Below are 22972 nucleotides of genomic sequence, written 5' to 3' on the forward strand. Positions count from 1 at the left end.
TGATTATCTTAAAAGTCACGAGGCCATGGCTGGGTGCGGTGGCTCATGTCTGTAATCCCAGCACTTTGGGAGGCCGAGGCGGGCGGATCACGAGATCAGGAGATCAGGACCATCCTGGCTAACACGGTGAAACCCCGTCTCTACTAAAAATACAAAAAAAATTAGCCGGGCATGGTGGCGGGCACCTGTAGTCCCAGCTACTCGTTAGGCTGAGGCAGGAGAATGTCGTGAACCCGGGAGGTGGAGCTTGCAGTGAGCCGAGGTCGTGCCACTGCACTGCAGCCTGGGTGACAGAGCAAGACCCTGTCTCAAAAAAAAAAAAAAGTCACGAAGTCACGAGGCTGGGCTCGGTGGCTCACGCCTGTAATCCCAGCACTTCAGGAAGCTGAGGCAGATCACTTGAGGTCAGTTTGAGACCAGCCATACATAGCAGCCAACATAGTGAAACCCCATCTCTACTAAAAATACAAAAAATTAGCTGGACGTGGTGGTACACTCCTGTAATTCCAGCTACTTGGGAGGCTGAGGCACGAGAATCACTTGAGCCCGGGAGGTGGAAGTTGCAGTGAGCTGAGACTGCACCACTGCACTCCAGCCTGGGCGACAGAGCGAGACTGTGTCTCAAAAAAAAAAAAGAGTCATGAATCACTGGGAGAATCTTTTCAGGGACCTTTGGGCCAGATTTTTATTACTGGGATAGATATGTACCTCAAATAATAAACTAGTAGTGAGTTAGAATTTGGTATGAACCTGTTGTGGTTGTCATTTGAGAAAGGAAGGCATGGGCACCCCTCTGCAGCATTTCTGAGATTATAACCCAACACCCTCTGTATTTCCCCACACTTTTCAGAAAACACTGGAACCAGTAAAACATTCTGTGGTGATAGACAAATTTTGGCCAGTTTGCCTATTTTATACATTTTTTCTTTGTTTTTATACGCTTTTTCTAGTTTTATCTTACACATTTTTTAAAAAAAATGAAATTTACCGTGGAATCTTGTGAGTCCCACATTGTTGTAATTTTGTTTGTTGCCTCTGCTGAATTTCATTCTGATCATGAGTGAGCCTGGGCGGTGAGGCCTGGTGTAACCAGGTTTTTTCCCCTGCTGTTTCAGCCGATTCTTATATCCTGGAAAGAATGGCAGACTTGGAGACTTCTTCGGAGACGCTGGCAACCTTCCTGAATTTAATCCCTCTGGGAGTAAAGATGGAAAATACGAACTTTTAACCTCAGCAAATGAAGTTATTGTTGAAGAGATTAAAGATCTAATGACCAAAAGTAACAACTTTTAAACATTGTTATTTTGCAAATAGTGTTGATTTTGGAGGTCCTTTAGGCTTTAAGTTCAAAGATGTGAGGTTCTTTATGTTGTATGCCTGCACGTTCTCACTTTTTAAAAATCATTTTCATCAAAGTTGGTTCATTATTTGCCTAGCCTCTACAGCATTTGACGCTGCTGAGCAGCCTTTACTTCTGGAAACATGACTTTTGGCTTCTACGAATGCCCTGTGACCTGTTTTTCCTCTTTTCTTGAAACATTATTTCATAGTCTGTATTTCTGGCTTTTCCTTCATCTTGTCTCTTAAAATATGTTTTTAATTCGGCACATGATTTTCATCTTTTCTCCCTCTATATGTTCTCATCCACTTTTGCCTTTAATTATCTTTTACATATGGACACTTTCCAACTTTGTTTCTAACCCAGACTTTCTTTCACGCTCAAATGCCTCCATTTCAGCGTCCCACAGTCTCTTGACATGGCCCAGGCTAGTCTCATTATCTTTGCTCTCAATCACACCACCATTTCCATTCCCTATTTCTGTCAGCTCCCATCCAAGTAGTTTTCTAAACTTAAAGCTTTCATTTTTAACTCCTTCTCACATCCGACATCTAATCAGCTACAAAATCCTAGTCGTTTAGCCTCAGAAGTGTCTCCAGAATCCTGCTCCTTATTGTCATCTTTTTATTTTTCATTTTTAAAATTTTTATAGAGACGGGGTCTCACTATGTTGCCCAGGCTGGTCTTGAACTCCTGGGCTCAAGCTATCCTCCTGCTTCTGCCTCCCAGAGTGCTGGGATTACAGGCAGGAGCCACCACACCCAGCCCCCATCCCTACTGTCATCTCTTTTTTTTGAGATGGAGTTTTGCTCTTGTTGCCCAGGCTGGAGTGCAATGGCACGTGATCTTAGCTCACTGCAACCTCCACCTCCCAGGTTCAAGAGATTCTCCTGCCTCAGCCTCCCAAGTAGCTGGGATTATAGGCGCGTACCACCATGCCCGACTAATTTTTAATATTTTTAGTAGAGATGGGGTTTCACCATGTTGGCCAGGCTTGTCTCCAACTCCTGACCTCAGTTGATCCACCTGACTCGGCCTTCCAAAGGGCTGGAATTACAGGTGTGAGCCACCACACCCAGGCCCCATCCCTTATTGTCATCTTGATCAGCCTCAGCATTATTGACATTTTGGTCTGGATAATTCTTTGTTGTGGCAGCTGTCCTATGCGTTGTAGGATGTTTAGCAGCATTTCTGGCCTTGGGCCATTAGATACCATAATATCCCCCAGTTGTGACAACCAGATATATCTGTAGACATAGCCAGATGCCCCCTGTAGGGCACATTCACCCCACGTTTAGAGCCACTGCTCTAGATTGTTATAGCTTCTAACTGGTTTTCTGACTCCTGTCTCCCCAGTCAGGTCTTTGCACTCAGCCTCCAGAGTTATCATCTTAAAAATCAAAGCTGCCATTCTTGGGCTTATAGGCCTTTCCTGGCTCCCTGCTGCCTGCAGGTGATGGTTTCCAAACCTTAGCCTGAATCAGAATCACCTGGGGGAAAAGACAATTCTGTAGAGACAGAAAGTTGGTTAGTGGTTGCCCAGAGCTGGGCAGAGACTGGGGAGTGATTGCAAATGGGCCCGAGTGATCTTTTAGGGTAATGGAGACTGTTCTAAAATTGGATTGTGATGATGATTACATAATTGTAAATTTACTAAAAATAATTGAATTGCATACCCAAAAGTACTTTTAGACCAGAATTTATGGTTTGTAAATTATAAACCTGTTAAAAAATCAGCTGGAAGGCTTGTTGAAACAGTGTCAGGCCCCACTCAGTTTCTGATTCACTGGATCTAGGGAGGTCCTGAGAATTTCTATTTCTATTACAGTGCCAGGTGGTGCCCCTATAGCTGGTTCCAGAATCTCACCTTGAGAGTCACTGGCCTCCAGGATTAAGTCTCAGCTCAGCTTCACAGTATAGTGTTCAAGACCTTTTCTGGTCTGACCTCACCCATGAGGTGTCAGTTCTCCTGGACCAGCTCTAAGCTGGCTTGCACAGAGTGTCAATCTGAGCTCCTTGCCCCCTTGAACTGCAGTTTTAGGGTTTTGATATCTTGAGTGACTTTTTTCACCCAAGGCACCAAACAAGTGGCAAACTCCTCCCTGCTTCTCATGGCTCGAGGAAAGAGCTTCTCCAGTCTTCCCCGCACTGGCTGAGCACGGAGAGTGATGGGAAGGAGGGGATGGTGGGAGAGGGAGGGCAAGGGGACCTCAGAGCCTTGTACCCTGTCCAGGCTGCTAGACTTATGCGTGACATTGTGTACCACATAGATCATGAATAAACTGGAACCTTTCCAAGTAAAAACGGGATCTTTTTGTGTGTGTATGTATGGTAAAGTACAAATAACAAAATTTGCCACTTTACCGATTTTTAGAATTTTTAATGTAAAATTTACTTACCATAAAATTTACCATTTTGACAATATTTAAGTGTACAGTTCAGTAATGTTGAGTATATTCGCCTTCTTTTGCAATCATCACCACCATCCATTGCCAGAACTTTTTCATCTTTACAAACTGAAATTCTGTACCCGTTAGACACTAACTCCCTGTTCCCCCTGCCCTCTGGCTAGCCCCTGAACAAACACCAGGATGTTTTACATTGAGAAAAGGTTAAAAAGTTGCTTAGTTAACCATTACCAAGAACACATTGCTATGTTTTTAAACCTAATTTGAAAATGTCTTGTTTGATTTCATTTATGAAGAATGCTTTGGTGTGAAAGCATACTTAGTTCAAGAAAGCACCCAATGATTTTAGTTCAAGAAAGTACTTAAAAATTCCCTTTTAATGTTTTCTGTTATTTGCAGGTGACATAAAGGGTCAACATACAGAAACTTTGCTGGCAGGATCCCTGGCCAAAGCCCTTTGCTGTATCCTTGGTGTCTGAATCATTTAGAAGGTGTCTTCTGTAATAAACATATCTTAACTTGTGACATTTCTTAGGACCTTGGGTGCCCATTACTGGGACGTGTGAGTACTCTGAAGTGGAGAGTAATTTTTTAAAAAATAGTTTACATTGGCTTTGAATTTTTTTTTCTTTTTTTGAGACAGTCTCACTCTGTCGCCCAAGTTGGAGTGCAGTGGCACAATCTCGGCTCACTGCAACCTTCGCCTCCCAGATTCAAGCAGTTAACTCTTGCTTCAGCCTCCCAAGTAGCTGGTACAGGCGCCCGCCATCACTCCCAGCTAATTTTTTTTGTATTTTTAGTAGAGATGTAGTTTCACCAAGTTAGCCAGGCTGGTCTCTAACTCCTGACTTCAAGTGATCCACCCATCTCGGCCTCTCAAAGTGCTGGGATTACAGGCCACTGTGTATGGCTGGCTTTGAAATGTTTATTAAGACAAGCTGTAAAGGCCGGGCGCGGTGGCTCATGCCTGTAATCGCAGCACTTTGGGAGGCCGAGGCAGGCGGATCACGAGATCAGGAAATCGAGACCATCCTGGCTGACACAGTGAAACCCCGTCTCTACAAAAAATACAAAAAAATTAGCTGGGCGTGGTGGCGGGCACTTGTAGTCCCAGCTACTAGGGAGGCTGAGGCAGGAGAATAGCGTGAACCCGGGAGGCAGAGCTTGCAGTGAGCTGAAATCGCACCACTGCACTCCAGCCTGGGCGACAGAGCGAGACTCCGTCTCAAAAAAAAAAAAAAAGAAAAAAAGATAAGCTGTAAAAACTGGAAGTGGGGAAGAGTGAGAAAACTCTAGCTTCTCCATTATGTCTTTCTGCCTTCAGGAAACACTGCTTCAGGGTGCTTTCTTGTTTCTTATTTTGATAAATTCAGACTTTTTAAACATTTTCATTTTCTTCTTGACTTGGGAACAGTGTTTGATTTTTAAAAGCCATTTAGGAGCCCTGAAGCTTAATAAATGAGTGGCTACTTCTCCATAGGTGAACGGGTTGTTTTGCATGTAGCATAGGGCAATACCTTTTCATTTTATCTGTGTGACGTTTTCTCAGTCTTATGGCATTAATTTTTTGGAGGAGGGGCAGTATTGAGTGATTATTTTGTCCTCGAGTTTGATGTGCGTTGCCTGAACATATTTGTAAATCAATACTTGTCCCAGGATTCAAATTTAGGACATGGTAGGTAAGAATAGGACAGTCAAGTGTTGGGAATTTTAATTTTCTGGGACAGAGATTATATTTTGGTGAGATTACAAAGTCCAGTTGACTGCAGAGTTAGGAACTGAAAACCCCCAATCACTCTTGTGTATTTATCTTGGTGAGTGGAGCATTTCCCTTCTTAGCTAGGTAGATGCTGGGTTTATTTAAAATTGGAGGTTATTTTTTTTTACTATAAATATTTATGAAGCAAAATAATATTTTTGTATTCCTTAATGTTAAGAAATTAAGACATTCATAGAATGAACAAGGAAATTAAAGGTAAGAGCCTGCGTTTTCCTATGAGAACTGTAATCCTACTTATTTTACTAGTATGTCTTTACTAGACTGTTTAAAAATTGGTTAGGAAACCATATATGATTAGTAAGATTTAGTTAAATTTTTTTCTGCTTTTTTCTCTTTGTAGATAATCAGGAAATGAAATCAAGGATATTGGTAAGATAAAAAAATCATTACTTTTTTATATGACAACTATAATTAGAAAACATAACGGGAGACCGGGTGTGGTGGCTCACACCTGTTATCCCAGCACTTTGGGAGGCCGAGGTGGGCAGATCACTTGGGGTCAGGAGTTCGGGACCAGCCTGGCCAACATGGTGAAACCCCGTCTCTACTCAAAATACAAAAATTAGCTGGGCGTGGTGGTGCATGCCTATAGTCCCAGCTACTCGGGAGCCCGAGGCAGGAGAATCGCTTGAACCTGGGAGGCGGAGGTTGCAGTGAGCTGGAGGTTGCAGTGAGCCGAGATCGCACCACTGCACTCTAGCCTGGGTGACAAAGTGAGACTCTGTCTCAAAAAGAAAAAAAAAAGAAAACATAATGGGAAATAAAACCCATTTATAGTAGGAGCAAAAAATGTTAACTATCCAGGATTCATTTAACAAGCAATGTGTAAAACTGATGATAAGGAAAACTAAAATTCTGAGAGTGATAGAAGAATAAGTGGAGAGCCATATTTTGTTCTTGGATGTCAGTTTTCCCAAAATCACACTGTAAATTCAATTTACAATCTCAGTCAGAATATCAGGGAGGTTTTTTTTTTTTCCTGGCAGGGTGGGGAGATTTAAAAAAGAAATTCAAGGCCGAGCACGGTGGCTCACTCCTGTAATCCCAACACTTTGGGAGGCCAAGGCGGGCGGATCACGAGGTCAGGAGATCGAAACCAACCTGGCTAACATGGTGAAACCCCGTCTCTAGTACAAATACAAAAAATGTGGTGAGCGCCTGTAGTCCCAGCTACTCGGGAGGCTGAGGCAGGAGAACGGCGTGAACCCTGGAGGCGGAGGTTGCAGTGAGCCGAGATTGCGCCACTGCACTCCAGCCTGGGCAACAGAGCGAGACTCTGTCTCAAAAAAAAAAAAAAGAAGTGCCAAGTAATGAGATATTCATTGTTTGTTGCTTAGCACAAATGAAAAAGCTGGCAGTTCCCAGGGTTGATGGTGATGTTGGGGATTGCTTATTCTCATGGGTTGCTGATAGGAGGATAAATTGGTAAAAATTTTTTCTGGGGTGCATTTTGGTAATCTGTGTCAAAATTAAATGTGCATATACTTTAGTAATCACTGCTTATTTTCCGGAGGTAATTAGAGAGCTGTGCAGATGGTATATGAGGGTGTCATCAGGGCATTGTTTAAAACTGAGAACTGGAAACTGCTTAAATAGTGGAAATTTATGAAGTCCGCAAGGAGCATAGTATATATTATAATTCATTGACATTAGAATATTTTTTCCCACATATATTGTGGACTGAAAAAGCAGGTTGCAGAATGCTAAGTAATCATCTTGATACATGTGAGTGTGTGTATTTTGGATGTGTGTGTATTCTGGATGTGTGTATGTGTGTATATTTTGGATGTGTGTGTGTTTTGGGTGTGTGTATGTATTTGGGGTGTGTTTGTGTGTTTTGGGTGTATTTTGGGTTGTGTTTTATGTGTGTATTTGGGGTGTGTATATTTTGGGGGAGTGTATTTTGGTGGGTATGTTTTGGATGTGTATTTTTTGGGGGTGTGTATTTTGGTTGTGTGTGTGTGTTGGGTGTGTGTATTTAGTGGTGTGTGTACTTTTGGGGTACACATGTATTTTGGTTGTGTGTGTGTGTATTTTGGGTGTATGTACCTGTGTATTTTGGGTGTATGTCCATGTGTGTGTATTTTTTATATGTGTGTGTTTTGGGTGTATGTGTATTTGGGGTGTGTGTATTTGGGGTATGGGTGTATTTTGGGTGTGTTTTTTGGAGTGTGTGTATTTTTGGGTGTGTGTGTGTATTTTGGGGGTGCATGTGTGTATTTTGGGTGGGTAGGTGTGTGTATTTTGGGAGTGTGTATTTTGGGGGTGCCTGTGTATATTTTGGGTGGGTAGGTGTGTGTATTTTGGGGGGGGTGTGTGTATTTTGGGTATGTGTGTGTGTGTGTTTATTTTGTGTATGTGTGTGTTTGTGTTTTGGGTGTGCATGTATATACCTGCCCATGTAGGTGCTCTCCAGAATGAGTTCATCAAACCGTTACGTGGAGCGGGATTTGGGGGGAAATGTTACTGTCATCTTTATACTTTAGGTATCGTTTAACAATGATAAATGGGAAGACAAACTGGAATAATGTTGGTTGTGGTTCGCAGTATATTGTGTGACATTGGTGTGAGAGGACTGGGATGTGCCTGGGTGGAATTAACATGACTGTGATTTTTAGGTGATTAAGGCTGCAGAAGACAGTGCGTTGCAGTATATGAACTTCATGAATGTCATCTTTGCAGCACAGAAACAGGTGAACTGAGAGCCTGCCATTTAAAGTATTTGTTTCATAACGAAGGAGTCAATTTCATTTTTTGAATGCTCTACTCTGAGGTATTCTGACTACGTAGCCTTATGAGTGGGCAAGGAATCCAGAATCTGTATTATGTTCTAGTCTTTTCTCTATTCTGGGTCCTGGACCACTTGAGAATCTGATGCATTCCCAAAACAATATGCACTCAACCACAGTTTTGCATAGAGTTTCATGGTATTCAGGTAACCTTTAGCCCATCCTTGGACCCCATGCCAAGAATCCCTGGTTTGACAGTTTGCTGTATAAACCTTGCTTCAATTTCTTTATCTTGTTGCTGTGGCGAAGCTGTAAAAATTCAGTATTTTTACTTTGCAAAGAGCTGAAATGTTCAGATGAAGTGTAAAACATTTTCTTCTTTGGTGTGTTTATGAAGAAAGAAAACCTCCTTAAAATTTCAGTTTTAACGTAAAATGCTGAAATAGCCATGCGTAATGTTCTCTGTTGTGGAGTGGCAGCATGATGTAGTGAAAAGAGCCTGGACTTTGGAGACATGCCGAGTGGGGTGACAGCTTTCTCACCCGCTGGCTCTGTGACCACAGCCCAGCCATGTCCTGGGTGCTTCAGCTGCCAAATGCAAATATCTGCCGTGCAGAGTCACGTTGCACATTGAGTGAGCTATTTTAAGCATAGAGTATGGCATGTAGTAGGTTCTCAGTATAGGGTAATCATTATTGTTATTATTCCTGTAATATTTTCAAAATGTTTCTTTTAGAATATTTTGATTGATGCCTGTGTTTTAGACTCCGACTCAGGGCTCCTCCAACAGGTATGTTTTAAAACCATGCTTTGTGTCGGTGGTTATGACAATTCGTGATTTTTATATTGATTACAATTTAAAATGAAAGAGCTTTGGGTATATTGGGTTAAATAAAATATGTTATTGAGCCTAATTTTATCTATGTCTTTCCCCCTTACGTATGGAGCTACTGGAAAATTTTAAATTACATATTGCTTGCGTTATATTTCCGTTGGGCAGCACTAAAAGACAAAAACTGAATTTTACTTTAACCCGAAAGGGAAACAAAACCCTAAAGTAAGTCTGAAGAAATTACTGAGTTTTTGTTAGATGTTTTTTGGCCACAAATGTTGTTTCCTAAAGGATCAGTTACAAGCACAAAACTGTGACAAACCCTGAATTTAGGTTACTGCTGGGGACGAAGGATGGGGAGAGCGAGGTCCAATGGGAAAATTTACATGCTTCAAAGGCTCTGAGATTGTACTGTTTCTTCAGCTTGATCGTAGGTATATGATGTTCATTTTATTATTTAAACCATACTTACACATTATGTATACAGACTCTTGTACATATTATATTTCAGTAGTAAAAATTCAAAAAGTTTGAATTCATTTTTTAGCAACACATTTCAGTCTACACATTGTCTATTAACTCCAAGACGGTCTTGTCTCTGCCATGAATTCACATACCAGCTCTACCTCCTCAGCCCTCACATTCATTTCTCTAGTCCAGTCCCAGACTCTCCTGAGTTCCAGACTTGCAGAATCAGCCGTGTACGTAGTACCTCCTCTTGGACGTCTGGCAGGCATCTTCAGCGTCATGTGTCAAAAGCAGAGAGCTCTTAGTTTGTCCTCTCAGCCTCTTCCTGCTCCACTGGTAGCCCCATCTCCCTAAGTGGCAGTGCAGTTCACTCAGCAACTCAAGCAAAAACCTGACTCTTCCTTGTCTCTTCTCTTCCCTCCTTTCATAACCATGAGCAAATCCTGTTGATTCTGCCTTTAAAATATATCCTGGCTGAGCTCGGTGGCTCATGCCTGTAATCTCAGCACTTGGGAGGCTCAGGCGGGTGGGTGGCTTGAGCTCAGAAGTTTGAGACCAGCCTGGGCAACATGGCGAGACACCATCTCTATAAACAACACAAAAAAATTAGCCTATCATGGTGGTGCACGCCTGTAGTCTCAGCTCTTCGGGAGGTGGAGGCAGGAGGATTGCTTGAGCCAGGAGTTCGAAGCTGCAGTCAGCTACGATCATGCCACTGCACTCCAGGGAAACCCTGTCTCCCTCTTTAGGAAAAAAAAAAAAAAAATGTGAAAGTTGGTTCTCAGAACAGCCGTCAGAATGAAGCTTTCAAAATACAAGATTGGTGCAAAAGTAATTGCGGTTTTTGCCTTTTTTTTTTTTTTAACAGTAAACACTGTAATTACTTTTGCACCAACCTAATATAACTTAGAACCTGTTGCTCACTTGCTTGAAACCCTCCCATAGCCTAGCATCATACGTTGACTAAAACCCAGAGTCAGGGCCTGCCAGGGCCTTCCAGATGCTGCTTGCTGAGGCTCCTGGGAACCTTTTGCCCCGCATCTTCCACACTCTCCCTCTTCAGTCCGGCCCCACCGCCCCCTTGCTATTGCCTGAAACAGGCCTGCTTCGGCCAGAGGGGCGCTGCACTTTCTGTTCTCTCTGCTCGCAAGCTCTTCCCGCAGGTGTTTGCATGGCCTACTCCCTGCCTGCCTTCAGGTCTCTACTTCTGTGCCACCTCCTCAGAGAAGCCTTCCCTGACCACCATTGTTAGTATTACTCCCTCTCCCCTTAGCCTACTTTATTTTTCTTCATAGAAATGATCATAACCTATAACATTATTTTTGCATTTACTTACCTGATTTACTCTCTGCCTTCTCCACTAGAACCTTAACTTCATGAGGATGGACACTGTGATGTTTACTGCTGTAACCCTGCACAGTGCTCTAAAACAGTTGTTAAATGTGTAAATGAATCTAACGGACCAACTGAACCAGGACTGTACTATCAGAGGAGCCTCAAGGTCCTAGGATCAGAGCTAGGGTTTTCAGTGTAAATGGAAGCACTGCTGTGTTAAAGCAAGAAAGCTGTGTTTATGAAATGAATAGATGAATGATTGTTGGGAAAAACCATTAACATGGACAGGAAACCTTAGTGTCAGCAACCAGGAGAGCTTGAGTGTTTTGTGTCTTTGGAAAACTCTGAAGATAGCAAAAGTTTAGAAAAAGAGGACCAAATTCAAAAGAGTTTTATTTTTATTTTATTTTATTTTATTTTTAGACAGAGTCTTGCTCTTGCCCAGGCTGGAATGCAGTGGCATGATCATGGCTCACTGCAGCCTTATCCTCCCCAGCTCAAATGATCTTCCCACTCAGTCTCCCAAGTATCTGGGACCACTGGCATGCACTACAATGCCTGGCTAATTTTTTAATTTTTTGAGACAGTTTCACTCTTGTTGCCCAGGCTGGAGTGCAATGGTACGATCTCGGCGCACTGAAACCCCAACTCCTGGGTTCAAGCGATTCTCCTGCCTCAGCTTCCCAAGCGGCTGGGATTACAGGTGCCCGCCACTACGCCCAGCTAATTTTTGTATTTTTAGTGGAGACAGGGTTTTACTCTGTTGGTTAGGCTGGTATCGAACTCCTGACCTCAAGTGATCCACGATTACAGGCGTGAGCCACCGCGCCCAGCCTAATTTTTTAAATTTGTTGTAGAGACAGGGTTTCACTATGTTGCTCAGGCTGGTCTTGAATTCCTGGGCTCAAACAGTCCTGAAGCCTTGGCCTCCCAAAGTGCTGGGATTACAGGCATGAGCCACTGCACCTGGACAAGAAAGTGTTATTTCTTAAAGAGAACAGAATAAAGCCATCTCACAATTTCTTTTTACATAATAAAATTAACAAAATACAATGAAAACAAATCTCATAAAAATTAAAAATTTTTGTGCTTCCAAGGGCACTATCAAGAAAGTAAAAAGACAACTGGGAGAGATATTTGCAAATGATGTATCTGATAAAGGGACTAGTATTCTGATTATATAAAGAACTCTTAAAATTCAAAAATAAGACAAATAACTCATTTCAAAGTGGGCCAAGGATTGAACAGCTATTTCTCCAAAGATCTGCAAATGGCCAAGCAGCACATGAAAAGATGCTTAATATCATTACCGACCAGGGAAGTGCAAATCAAAACCACAATGAGCTATTACTTCACTCCACTAGGACACATGTAATCAAAAAGTCAGCTAATAATAAATATTGGTGAGGATATAGAGAAATTGGATCCCTCCTACATTGCTGCTGGAAATGTAAAATGGTATAGCCACTTCAGGAAACAGTTCAGAACTTCCTCGAAAAGTTAAGCATAGAATTACCATGTGACTGGGGAAACCCCGACTCTACTAAAAATACAAAAATTAGCCAGGCATAGTGGCTCATGCCTGTAATCCCAGTTACTGGGGAGGCTAAGGCAGGAGAATCACTTGAACCCAGGAGGCAGAGGTTGGAGTGAGCCGAGATTGTGCCACTGCACTCCAGCCTGGGCGACAGAGCAAGACTCTGTCAAAATATAAAAATAAAAATAAAATAATAATAATTTGCGGTGTCATATCCTCCTCTGATTTTGTAGACCTGAGGCATTGCTCATGAGAATCTCATTCCTCTGGAAACCCTAGGTAAGTGTGAGTTTGGCAGCAAGCCCTCTGTGTCTTGCAGGCTTGTGACATCACGGGAGGACTGTACCTGAAGGTGCCTCAGATGCCCTCTCTTCTGCAGTATTTGCTGGTAAGGAGACAGCAGCGGCAACCCTGATGCCTGGAGGGAAGGATGACCTCTGTGTCCTGGGAAAGGAATGGAAGCAAGATGGCTGGTGCTAGTACTCAGGAGAAGGGAATAAATGGAGGCCTTGGAGTTCCAAGGCCTAGAAGGGTGGGCTTCATGTTATTTTTTTCCCATGTTTTAAATAAAAGTTTCTTTTGTTTGTTTGTTTTACAGTGGGTGTTTCTTCCCGATCAAGATCAGAGATCTCAGTTAATCCTCCCACCCCCAGTTCATGTTGACTATAGGGCTGCTTGCTTCTGTCATCGAAATCTCATTGAAATTGGTTATGTCTGTTCTGTGTGTTTGTCAAGTAAGTTAATGTACCTAGTTCTTCTTTTTTTTCTATGTTGGGGGGCAGGAAAACAGTTTCTCAGCTGTGTTGTTTTTCAGCCACCCTATTGTTTCTTTTTTTTTTTAATTTACAGTATTCTGCAATTTCAGCCCCATTTGTACTACGTGCGAGTAAGTATCTTTGAGATTGTGTGGGTGGCTAATACTTCACAGCTCTAGAACATTAAAAAATGTTTTCCTCTCTGTAATTTCAGGACAGCCTTTAAAATTTCTCTGCCTCCAGTGCTGAAAGCCAAGAAAAAGAAACTGAAAGTGTCTGCCTGAGGATAAAATACTTTCCCCATCTTTTAGAGCTGTTAATAGAAATTATATAGCAGATTCTTTATTGGGAAGACTGAAAAAAATAAAGATAGGTATAGGATAATTTTTAATATGGTGACCTTACAGAAAATATTTCCCAAACATCCTTTTCATCCTGTGCTTCTGGAGGACTGATTTGTTTGAGGGAATCATTCTATGCAATATATCCTAAAATATTCTATGACTGTTTTCTGTCCATGTTTGTGGCTTTCATTTTTTTAATGGGATGACTATTAGTCAAAGTCAGCTTGTCATGACTCATCATAGGCTTTCTAACCTACTCCCTGAATCCAGGTCCTCATTGTGAAATGCATGCCATGCGAAATTTGAACGTAGCTTTGGAAAAAGGGACTATTTGTGGAGTAATGGCATTAATCAACATAGAACATCTTATTTGAATCAACAGTTAACTTCAGTAGTCATGTGAATAAAATTCTTATTGTCTAAATTGAGACAGCCTCAGATATTTGCAGATATTTACTTTTTGTCAGATATCAGTACATATTTGGACAAAGTCATCTAAATAATAGTTTGTCACCAAATAACTACAAAATCTCATTTTAAATGAGTAAGGAGAACATGTGCAGAAGCAAATTTTCTTCAAAATAGTTGTGGGAAGAGCTTATATGTGAAAGCTTATGACTGGTTTTAAGGGAGAACTTACTGGGGAAAATGGACTCTATGTTAAGTATGGTTTTCAGATAGAATTCTTTCCTTTTTTAATGAGGAAAAAAAAATCCACATTAATATTGAAACTGCACCTGTAATCCCAGCACTTTGGGAGGCTGAGGACAGAGGATTGCTTGAGCCCAGGAGTTCGAGAGCAGCCTGGGCAGCAAAGTGAGACCCCATCTCTACTAAAAATTTAAATGTATTTACCAAAACTGTTCTCTAGAAGCTTTGGACTGAATCCCAAAAGTGTTTATAAGTTCAAAAGCAAAAGTATTTGTAATTTCAACAACAAAAAATGTATTTCTCTATGTAATCTTGAAATTATTAAAAGTCCTTTTAGCTTCTAGCACATATTTGTACAAAGAGTTTAAGGAATGGTGGCTGGTTTGGTTTGTTTTTTAAAAATGTTTACTGACGAGGCCGGGCGTGGTGGCTCACCCCTGCAATCCCAGCACTTTGGGAGGCCGAGGCAGGCAGATCACAAGGTCAGGAGTTCAAGATCAGCCTGGCCAGTATGGTGAAACCCTGTCTCTACTAAAAATACAAAAATTAGCCATGCGAAGTAGCAGATGCCTGTAGTTCCAGCTACTCGGGAGGCTGAGGCAAGAGAATTGCTTGAATCCGGGAGGCAGAGGTTGCAGTGAGCCAAGATAGCGCCTCTGTAGTCCAGCCTGGGTGACAGAGCGAGACTCTGTATCAAAAAAAAAAAAAAAAAAAAGATCGGGCGCGGTGGCTCACGCCTGTAATCCCAGCACTTTGGGAGGCCAAGGTGGGCGGATCACGAGGTCAGGAGTGATCAGGCTGGGTTTCTGTTTTGTTTTGTTTTGTGAGACAGAGTCTCGCTCTGTTGCCCAGGCTGGGGTGCAGTGGTGCAAGCTCGGCTCTCTGCAAGCTCTGTCTCCTGGGTTCACGCCATTCTCCTGCCTCAGCCTCCCAAGTAGCTGGGATTACTACTCTACTGAACCCATGAGGCAGAAATTTGAGACCATCCTGCCCAACATGGTGAAAACATGGTGAAACCCTGTCTCTACTAAAAATACAAAAATTAGCTGGGCGTGGTGGCAGGTGCCTGTAATCCCAGCTACTCGGGAGACTGAGGCAGGAGAATTGCTTGAACCCAGGAGGTGGAGGTTGCAGTGAGCCAAGATCAAGATTGCGCCATTGCACTCCAGCCTGGGCGACAAGAACAAAACTCTGTCTCAAAAAAAAAAAAAAAAAAAAAAAAAATGTGTACTGACAAAACCCATTGTGTACAAAACTTTGTATGTAAGGAAGATTTTAATTTTCTCTTTATACAAGCTGAGTCATATTTAAATAATTTGATGTTGGCTTAGATAATTTCAGATAGATTTTATATTCTGGATTTGTGTTTTTGTTAACAAATATACAAAGACTTTGGTGATCACTTTGCAAATATTTGTTAATCCTTGAGTTTGAGAACCTGTCTTTTAAAAATAATAATATTTTGTATACTAATTAAGTGTAATGGAAATCACAATTTTAAGTCTAGGAAATAAAGTATTATATATACTTTCAAACAAGCTAGCAAGGCTTTTATTATTACTTTTTTATTTGAAATGTCTTATATATTTGGTTAGTTCTGTTTAACTTGTTTTTAACTGTTGCCCTTATGAGTTATTTTATATAAATTTTTACAATAAAATAATTTGATTTTCATATTTGGTTGAATTATTTCGTTTCATTCATTGTTTATCTCATGCTCATTCAACTCTTCTTCAAATGTGTACTTTTAAACTGCATTTGGTCAAATGCCAGACAATTTTTTATTCAACTCTGAAGAACTTTAATTTCAAATCTTGGTCTGCGTGCAGTGGCTCATGCCTATAATCCCAACACTTTGGGAGGCTGAGGCAGGAGGATCACTTAAGCCTAGGAGTTCAAGACCAGCCCGGGCAGCATGGCAAAACCCTGTCTCTAAAAAAAATATAAAAATTAGCCAGGTGAGGTGGTTCATGCCTGTAGTCCCAGCTACTCCAGAGGCTAAGGTGGGAGGATCGCTTGAGCCCAGGAGGCTCAGGTTACAATGAGTCATGATCATGCCACTGAACTCCAGCCTGGGTGACAGAGTGAGACTCTGTCTCTAAATAAATAGATGCTCCTGGTTTTTGTATGTTGATTTTGTATCCTGCCACTTTACTTATTTCATCAGTTCTAATAGTTTTTTGGTGGTGTCTAGGTTTTTTCAGATATAAGATCGTATCATCTGCAAACAAGGATAATTTTACTTTTTCCTTTTTAATTTGAATACCTTTTATCTCTTTCTCAGGACTTATTGTTCTAGCTAGGACTTTCAACACTATGTTGAATACCAGTGGTGAAAGTGGGCATCCTTACCGTGTTCCAGATTTAAGAGGAACGGTTTTCAGTTTTTTTCCTGTTCAGTACGATACTAGCTGTAGGTCTGTTATATGTGGCTTTTGTGTGTGTGTGTGTTGAAGTATGTTCCTCCTTTGCCCAGTTTTTTGAGGGTTTTTATCATGAAAGGATGTTGAATTTTATCAAATGCTTTTTGAGCATCCATTGAAATGATCAGATGGCTTTTGTTCTTCCTTCAGTTGACATGATGTATCACATTGATTGAGTTGGCTATGTTGAACCATCCTGTTGAACCATCCTTGCATCCCTGGGATGAATCCTACTGGGTCATGATGAATGATTTTTTTTTTTTTTTCCGAGATGGAGTTTCGCTCTTGTCACCCAGGCTGGTGTGCAATGGTGTGATATCAGCTCACTGCAACCTCTGCCTCCCAGGTTCAAATGATTTCCCTGCCTCAGCCTCCCAAGTAGCGGGGATTACAGGTGCCCGCCACCATGCCCAGCTAATTTTTTTGGATTTTTAGTAGAGACTGGGTTTCACCATGTTGGCCAGGCTGGTCTTGAACTCCTGACCTCAGGTGATCCACCCGCTTTGGCCTCCACAAGTGCTGGGATTACAGGCGTGAGCCACCACACCTGATTGAATTATCTGTTTTTGTTTTTGTTTTTTTGTATTGAGATGGAGTCTTGCTCTGTCACTCATGCTGGAGTGCAGTGGCCTGATCACGGTTCACTGCAACCTCTGCCACCTGGGTTCAAGCGATTCTCCTGCCTCAGCCTCCTGCGTATCTGAGATTATAGGTGTGCGCCACCATGCCCGGCTAATTTTTTTGTATTATTAGTAGAGACGGGGTTTCACCATGTTGGCCATGCTGGTCTCGAACTCCTGACCTCAAGTGATCCACCCACCTTGGCCTCCCAAAGTGCTGGGATTACAGGTGTGAGCCACCATGCCCGGCCTGAATGATCTTTTTAATGTGTTGTTGAAGTTGGTTTGCTGGTATTTTGTTGAGGATTTTGCATCAATATTCATCGGAGATATTGGTCTGTAGTTCTTTTGTTGTTGTTGTTGTTGTTGTTGTTTCTGAGACAGAGTCTTACTCTGTTACCCAGGCTGGAGTACAGTGGCACTATCTCCGCTCACTGTAACCTCTGCCTCCCGGGTTCAAGTGATCCTCCCGCCTCAGCCTCCCAAGTAGCTGGGAGTACAAGCATGCGCCACCACACTCGGCTAATTTTTGTATTTTTAGTAGAGACGGGGTTTTGCCATGTTGGCCAGGCTGGTCCCAAACTCCTGACCTCAAGTGTCCACTACCTCAGCCTCCCAAAGTGTCAGGATTACAGGCGTGAGCCACTGCGCCCTGCTGGTTTTCCAATTTATTGGCATATAGTTGCTCATAGTAGTCTCTAATGATCCTTTGAATTTATGTGATATCAGTTGTAATGTCTTCTTCATCTCTGATTTTACTTATTTGGGTCTTTTTTTTCTTAGTCTGGCTAAAGGTTTGTCAATTTTCTTCTTTTCAAAAAACCAGCTTTTCATTTTGTTGATCTTCTGAATTTTTTAAATTGTAGTTTAATTTATTTCTGCTCTTGCTCTTTATTATTTCTTTTCTTTTTTTTTGTGACGCAGTCTTGGCGCTGTCCCCCAGGCTGGAGTGGAATGGCACAATCTCGGCTCACTGCAACCTCTGCCTCCCGGGTTCAAGCGATTCTCCTGCCTCAGCCTCCCAAGTAGCTGGAACTACAGGCATGCGCCACCATGCCTGGCTAATTTTTGTATTTTTAGTAGAGATGGGGTTTCACCATGTTGGCCAGGCTGGTTATGAACTCCTGACCTCAGGTGATCCACCTGCCTTGGTCTCCCAAAGTGCTGGGATTATAGACGTGAGCCACCATATTATTTCTTTTCTAATATTAACTTTGGATTTGGTTTGCTCTTTTCTAGTTCTTTAAGAAGCATCATTAGGTTGTTTATTTGAAGTTTTTCTACTTTTTTGATAAAGGTACTTACTGCTATAAGGTCTCCTCTTAGTACTGCTTTTGCTGTATTCCATAGGTTTTGGTATGTTGTTTTTCCATTTTCGTGTGTTTCAAGGAGTTTTTAAATTTTCCCTCTTAATGGCCGGGCGCAGTGGCTCATGCCTATAATCCCACCACTTCGGGAGGTCGAGGTGGGCGGATCACGAGGTCAAGAAAACGGGACCATCCTGGCCAACATGGTGAAACCCCATCTCTAGTAAAATACAAAAAATTAGCTGGGCGTGGTAGCGGGTACCTGTAGTCCCAGCTACTCAGGAGGCTGAGGCAGGAGAATTGCTTGAACCCGGGAGGCGGAGGTTGCAGTGAGCTGAGATCGTGCCACTGCACTCCAGCCTGGTGACAGAGCAAGACTCTGTCTCAAAAAAAAAAAAAAAAAAACAACTCTTAATTTCTTCATTGACCTACTGATCATTCAGCAGCATGCTGTCTAATTTCCTTGTGTTTGTATACTTTCCAAAGTTCCTCTTGTTATTGATTTCTGATTTTATTCCATTGTGATCAGAGAAGATGCTTGATCTGGGGCTGGGCATGGTGGCTCATGCCTGTAATCCCTGCACTTTGGGAAACCGGGTGGGTGGATCACCTGAGGTCAGGAGTTCGAGACCAGCCTGCCCAACATGGTGAAACCCTGTCTCTACTAAAAATATAAAGATTAGCGGGGCATGGTGGTGCACACCTGTAATCCTAGCTACTCAGGAGGCTGAGGCAGGAGAGTCGCTTGAACCTGGGAGGCGGAGGTTGCAGTGAGCCAAGACCGTGCCATTGGACTCCAGCCTGGGGGACAAGAGTGAGATTCCATCTCAAGAAAAAAAAAAAAAGAGAGAGAGAGATGCTTGTTCTTCTTCTTATTTTTTGTGTAAAGACTTGTGACCTAACATATGATCTATTCTTGATGATGATTCATGTGCTTAGAAGAATGTATTCTATAGCCATTAGATGAAATGTTCATAAATATCTATTAGGTCCATTTGGTCTATAGTGCAAATTAGGTCTGACGTTTCCTTGTTGATTTTCTGTCTGGATAATCTGTCCAATGCTGAAAGTGGGAGGTTGAAGTCTCCAACTGTTATTGTACTGGGGTCTATCTCTTTCTTTAGCCCTAATAATATTTGCTTTATATATCTGAATGCTTCAGTATTGGCTGCATATATGTTTACAATAGTTATATTCTCTTGCTGAGCCTCTTATTATATAATGACCTTCTTTACCACTTTTTTTTTTTTTTTTTTTGAGACAGAGTCTCACTCTGTCACTCAGGATGGAGTGCAGTGGCATGATCTCAGCTCATTGCAACCTCCACCTCCCGGGTTCAAGTGATTCTCCCACCTTGGTCTCCCGAGTAGCTGCAATTACAGGCACCTGCCACCACGACCAGCTAATTTTTTTTTTTTTTTTTTTTTTTGAGGCAGAGTCTCGCTCTGTTGCCCAGGCTGGAGTGCAGTGGCGTGTTCTCAGCTCACTGCAAGCTCCGCCTCCTGGGTTCACGCCATTCTCCTGCCTCAGCCTCCCAAGTAGCTGGGACTACAGGCGCCTGCCACTATGCCCAGCTAATTTTTTTGTATTTTTAGTAAAGATGAGGTTTCACCGTGTTAGCCAGGATGATCTCAGTCTCCTGACCTCGTGATCCTCCCACCTCGGCCTCCCAAAGTGCTGGGATTACAGGCATGAGCCACCGAGCCCAGCCTAATATTTGTATTTTTAATAGAGATGGGTTTTCGCCATGTCGGCTAGGCTTGTCTTGAACTCCTGACCTCAGATGATCCACTCACCTTGGCCTCCCGAAGTGCTCGGATTGCAGGTGTGAGCCACTGTGCCTGGCCTCTTTTTTTTCTTTTTCTGTGGAGATAGCATCTTGCTATATTGTCCAGGCTGGTCTTGAACTCCTGGGCTCAAGCAACTCCTGGGTTCCTCTTGCCTCGGCCTCCCAAAGTGTTGGGATTACAGGCATGAGCCATCACACCTAGTCTTAAAATCTATTTTATCTGATATAAGTATATAGCTAATTTGCTCTTTTTTGGTTTCCATTAGAATGTATTTTTCCATCCCTTTATTTTTAGTCTATGTGTGTCTTTATAGGTGAAGAGTTTCTTATAGGCAGCTAATCTTTAGGTCTTTTTTTTTTAATCTATTCAGCCACTCTATGTCTTTTGATTGGAGAGTTTAGTCCATTTACATTCAATGTTATTATTTATAAGTAAGGACTTACTACTGCCATTTTTTAATTTGTTTTCTGATCTTCCCTTCCTTCCATCTTCCTTTTTATGAAAGTGATTTTCTCTGGTGGTATGTTTTAATTTCTTGCTTTATATTTTTGTGTATCTGTTGTAGGCTTTTTGATATGAGTTTAACATGAGGCTTGCAAATACCATCTTATAACCCATTATTTTAAACTGATGACAACTCTGATTGCAAAAACAAGCAGAGAAAACTAATACTCTATACTTTAACTTCATCCCTCTGATTTTTAACTTTTTGTTTCTACAATATTTATATCTTATTATACTATGTCTTAAAAAGCTGTAGTTATTATTTTTGATAGGTTTGCCTTTTGGTCTACTACTCAAGATATGAATAGTTTACATATTTGTAGAGGTACCACCTTGGTGATCTTGGGTACGATCTTGGAGAATTCCCTGGATCACCGTTAGCAGTGACGAGTCTGTACAGGTCTGCAGCAACTCGATTCTTGCCTCCTCAGAGGAAAGAATTTGGCCAAGCGGCATAAGGCAGAGTGAGAGACCAAGGCAAAGTTTAAAGCAGGGGTAAACGTTTATTAAAAAGTTTTAGAGCAGGAATGAAAGGAAGTAAAGTACACTTGGAAGAGGGCCAAGCGGGCGACTTGAGAGATTCAAGTGCCCCGTCCGACCCTTCACTGGGGGTTTCTATACATTAGCATGGTTCTGAGGTTTGTGCCCTCCCTTGGTTTTTCCTTGGGGTGGGTTGTCTGCATGTCAGTGGCCTGCCAGCACTTGGGAGGGGCCGCATGTGCAGTGTGTTTACTGAAGTTGTGCGCATGCTCATTTGAAGCATTTTCCTTTACCAGTCGAGCCTTCCCAGAGGAAGGTTATATACCAGTTAAAATCTGCCATCTTGCCTCTTACTGTGTATGCATGAGCCTGCTTGCCCAACTCCTGAGATCTTATCGGGAAGCTGCTGATCACCAGCTTCAAGTGTTTTCTATCTTTTTTTTTGAGATGAAATCTCACTCTGTTGCCCAGGCTGGAGTGCAGTAGCGCGGTCTCGGCTCACTGCAACATCCGACCCCTGGGTTCAAGCGATTCTCCTGCCTCAGCCTCCCGAGTAGCTGGGAGTACGGGCATGCGCCACCACGCCCAGATAATTTTTGAATTTTTGGGTAGAGATGGGTTTCTCTGTGTTGCCCAGGTTGGTCTTGAACTCCTGGCCTCAAGTGATCCATGTGCCTTTGCCACCCAAAGTGCAGGGATTACAGGCATAAGCCACCAAGCCTGGCCCAGAAATGTTTTCTTTTGGGAGGATTTATCTCCTCATCTTTACCGCTTGGCCTTGCCAACTTAATTTGCAGATTAATTCCCCCCAAAGACAGATGGGGAATAACAGAAATATTTAAGTGTTTGACAGCTTCCTCCTAGTAACGTTCTCCTAGGCTTCATTCCAAGATATCAAGAGAGGTAAACATTTTGCCGTCTTCCAGAGAGGAGCTGAGGTACACGGGAAAGTTTCGTGCTCATGTTACAACTGTAGCGACCCACAGATTTTCAGGGAGTGTAAGAAAAAGATAACACCCAGTGTCAGGCCCTTATAAAGCCTCAACTTTCAGAATCCTTTCACAATGTTAGATTTGCTGATCAATGAATATATAACTGAACATTAAGAGTAATAATGGGGCTGGGTACGGTGGCCCATACCTGTAATCCCAGCACTTTTAGAGGCCAAGGCAGGAGGATCACTTGAGCCCAGGAGTTTGAGACCAGCCTGGGCAACATGGTGAAACCCCGTCTCTATAAAAAATACAAAAATTAGCCGGACGTGGTGGTGTATTGCCAGTTACCTGGGAGGCTGAGGTGGGAGAATCAGCTGAGCCCAGAAGTTTGAGGATGCAGTGAGCTATGATTGTGCCACTGCACCATTCCAGCCTGGGTGACAGAGTGAGAGCCGGTCTCAAAAAGAAAAAAAAAAAAAAAAGACTAATAATGGCAAACATTTACTTGGCATTTACCGTCAGTCAGCCACAATGCTGAACACCATGATTGTCTCAGCTAAAGGACACACCACCTCTCTGATAGTTAACAAGTAACTGATCATTAACTGAGTGCTTACTGTATGCCAGCCATTGGTTTAACCTCATTAGATATGTTACCTCATTTCATCCTCACACAATCCCCAAGGAAGGATTATTATCATCCCTTTTTTATAGATGAGGAAGCTGAAACTTAGA

The 22972-nt window shown here is 42.3% G+C and overlaps 1 protein-coding gene across 7 annotated transcripts in view; it reads left to right on the forward strand.

Moving 5' to 3' along the window:
- The window catches only part of GTF2H3 (general transcription factor IIH subunit 3), a 29010-nt gene extending 13158 nt beyond the window's left edge, over positions 1-15852 (forward strand). For 2 of the 7 annotated variants that reach the window (XR_010147841.1, XR_010147842.1), the window contains 11 exons: positions 1116-1279; positions 4147-4209; positions 5693-5722; positions 5868-5896; positions 8146-8220; positions 8993-9046; positions 12748-12816; positions 13027-13162; positions 13278-13314; positions 13398-14850; positions 15348-15852. Coding sequence is in view for 5 of the 7 variants with exons in the window: in XM_001170519.8 (XP_001170519.2) it covers positions 1116-1279; positions 4147-4209; positions 5693-5722; positions 5868-5896; positions 8146-8220; positions 8993-9046; positions 12748-12816; positions 13027-13162; positions 13278-13314; positions 13398-13467 (727 nt within the window). In the remaining 2 variants the exon portion in view is untranslated. Of the gene's footprint in view, positions 1-1115; positions 1280-4146; positions 4210-5684; positions 5723-5867; positions 5897-8145; positions 8221-8992; positions 9047-12747; positions 12817-13026; positions 13163-13277; positions 13315-13397 lie in introns of all 7 variants that reach the window. The other 5 variants (XM_001170519.8, XM_003314009.7, XM_063785244.1 and 2 more) reach the window with 3 other exon arrangements.
- The last annotated feature ends 7120 nt before the right edge of the window (positions 15853-22972 follow it).

The sequence above is a fragment of the Pan troglodytes genome, chromosome 10 (assembly GCF_028858775.2).
Source record: "Pan troglodytes isolate AG18354 chromosome 10, NHGRI_mPanTro3-v2.0_pri, whole genome shotgun sequence".
NCBI lineage: Eukaryota > Metazoa > Chordata > Mammalia > Primates > Hominidae > Pan > Pan troglodytes.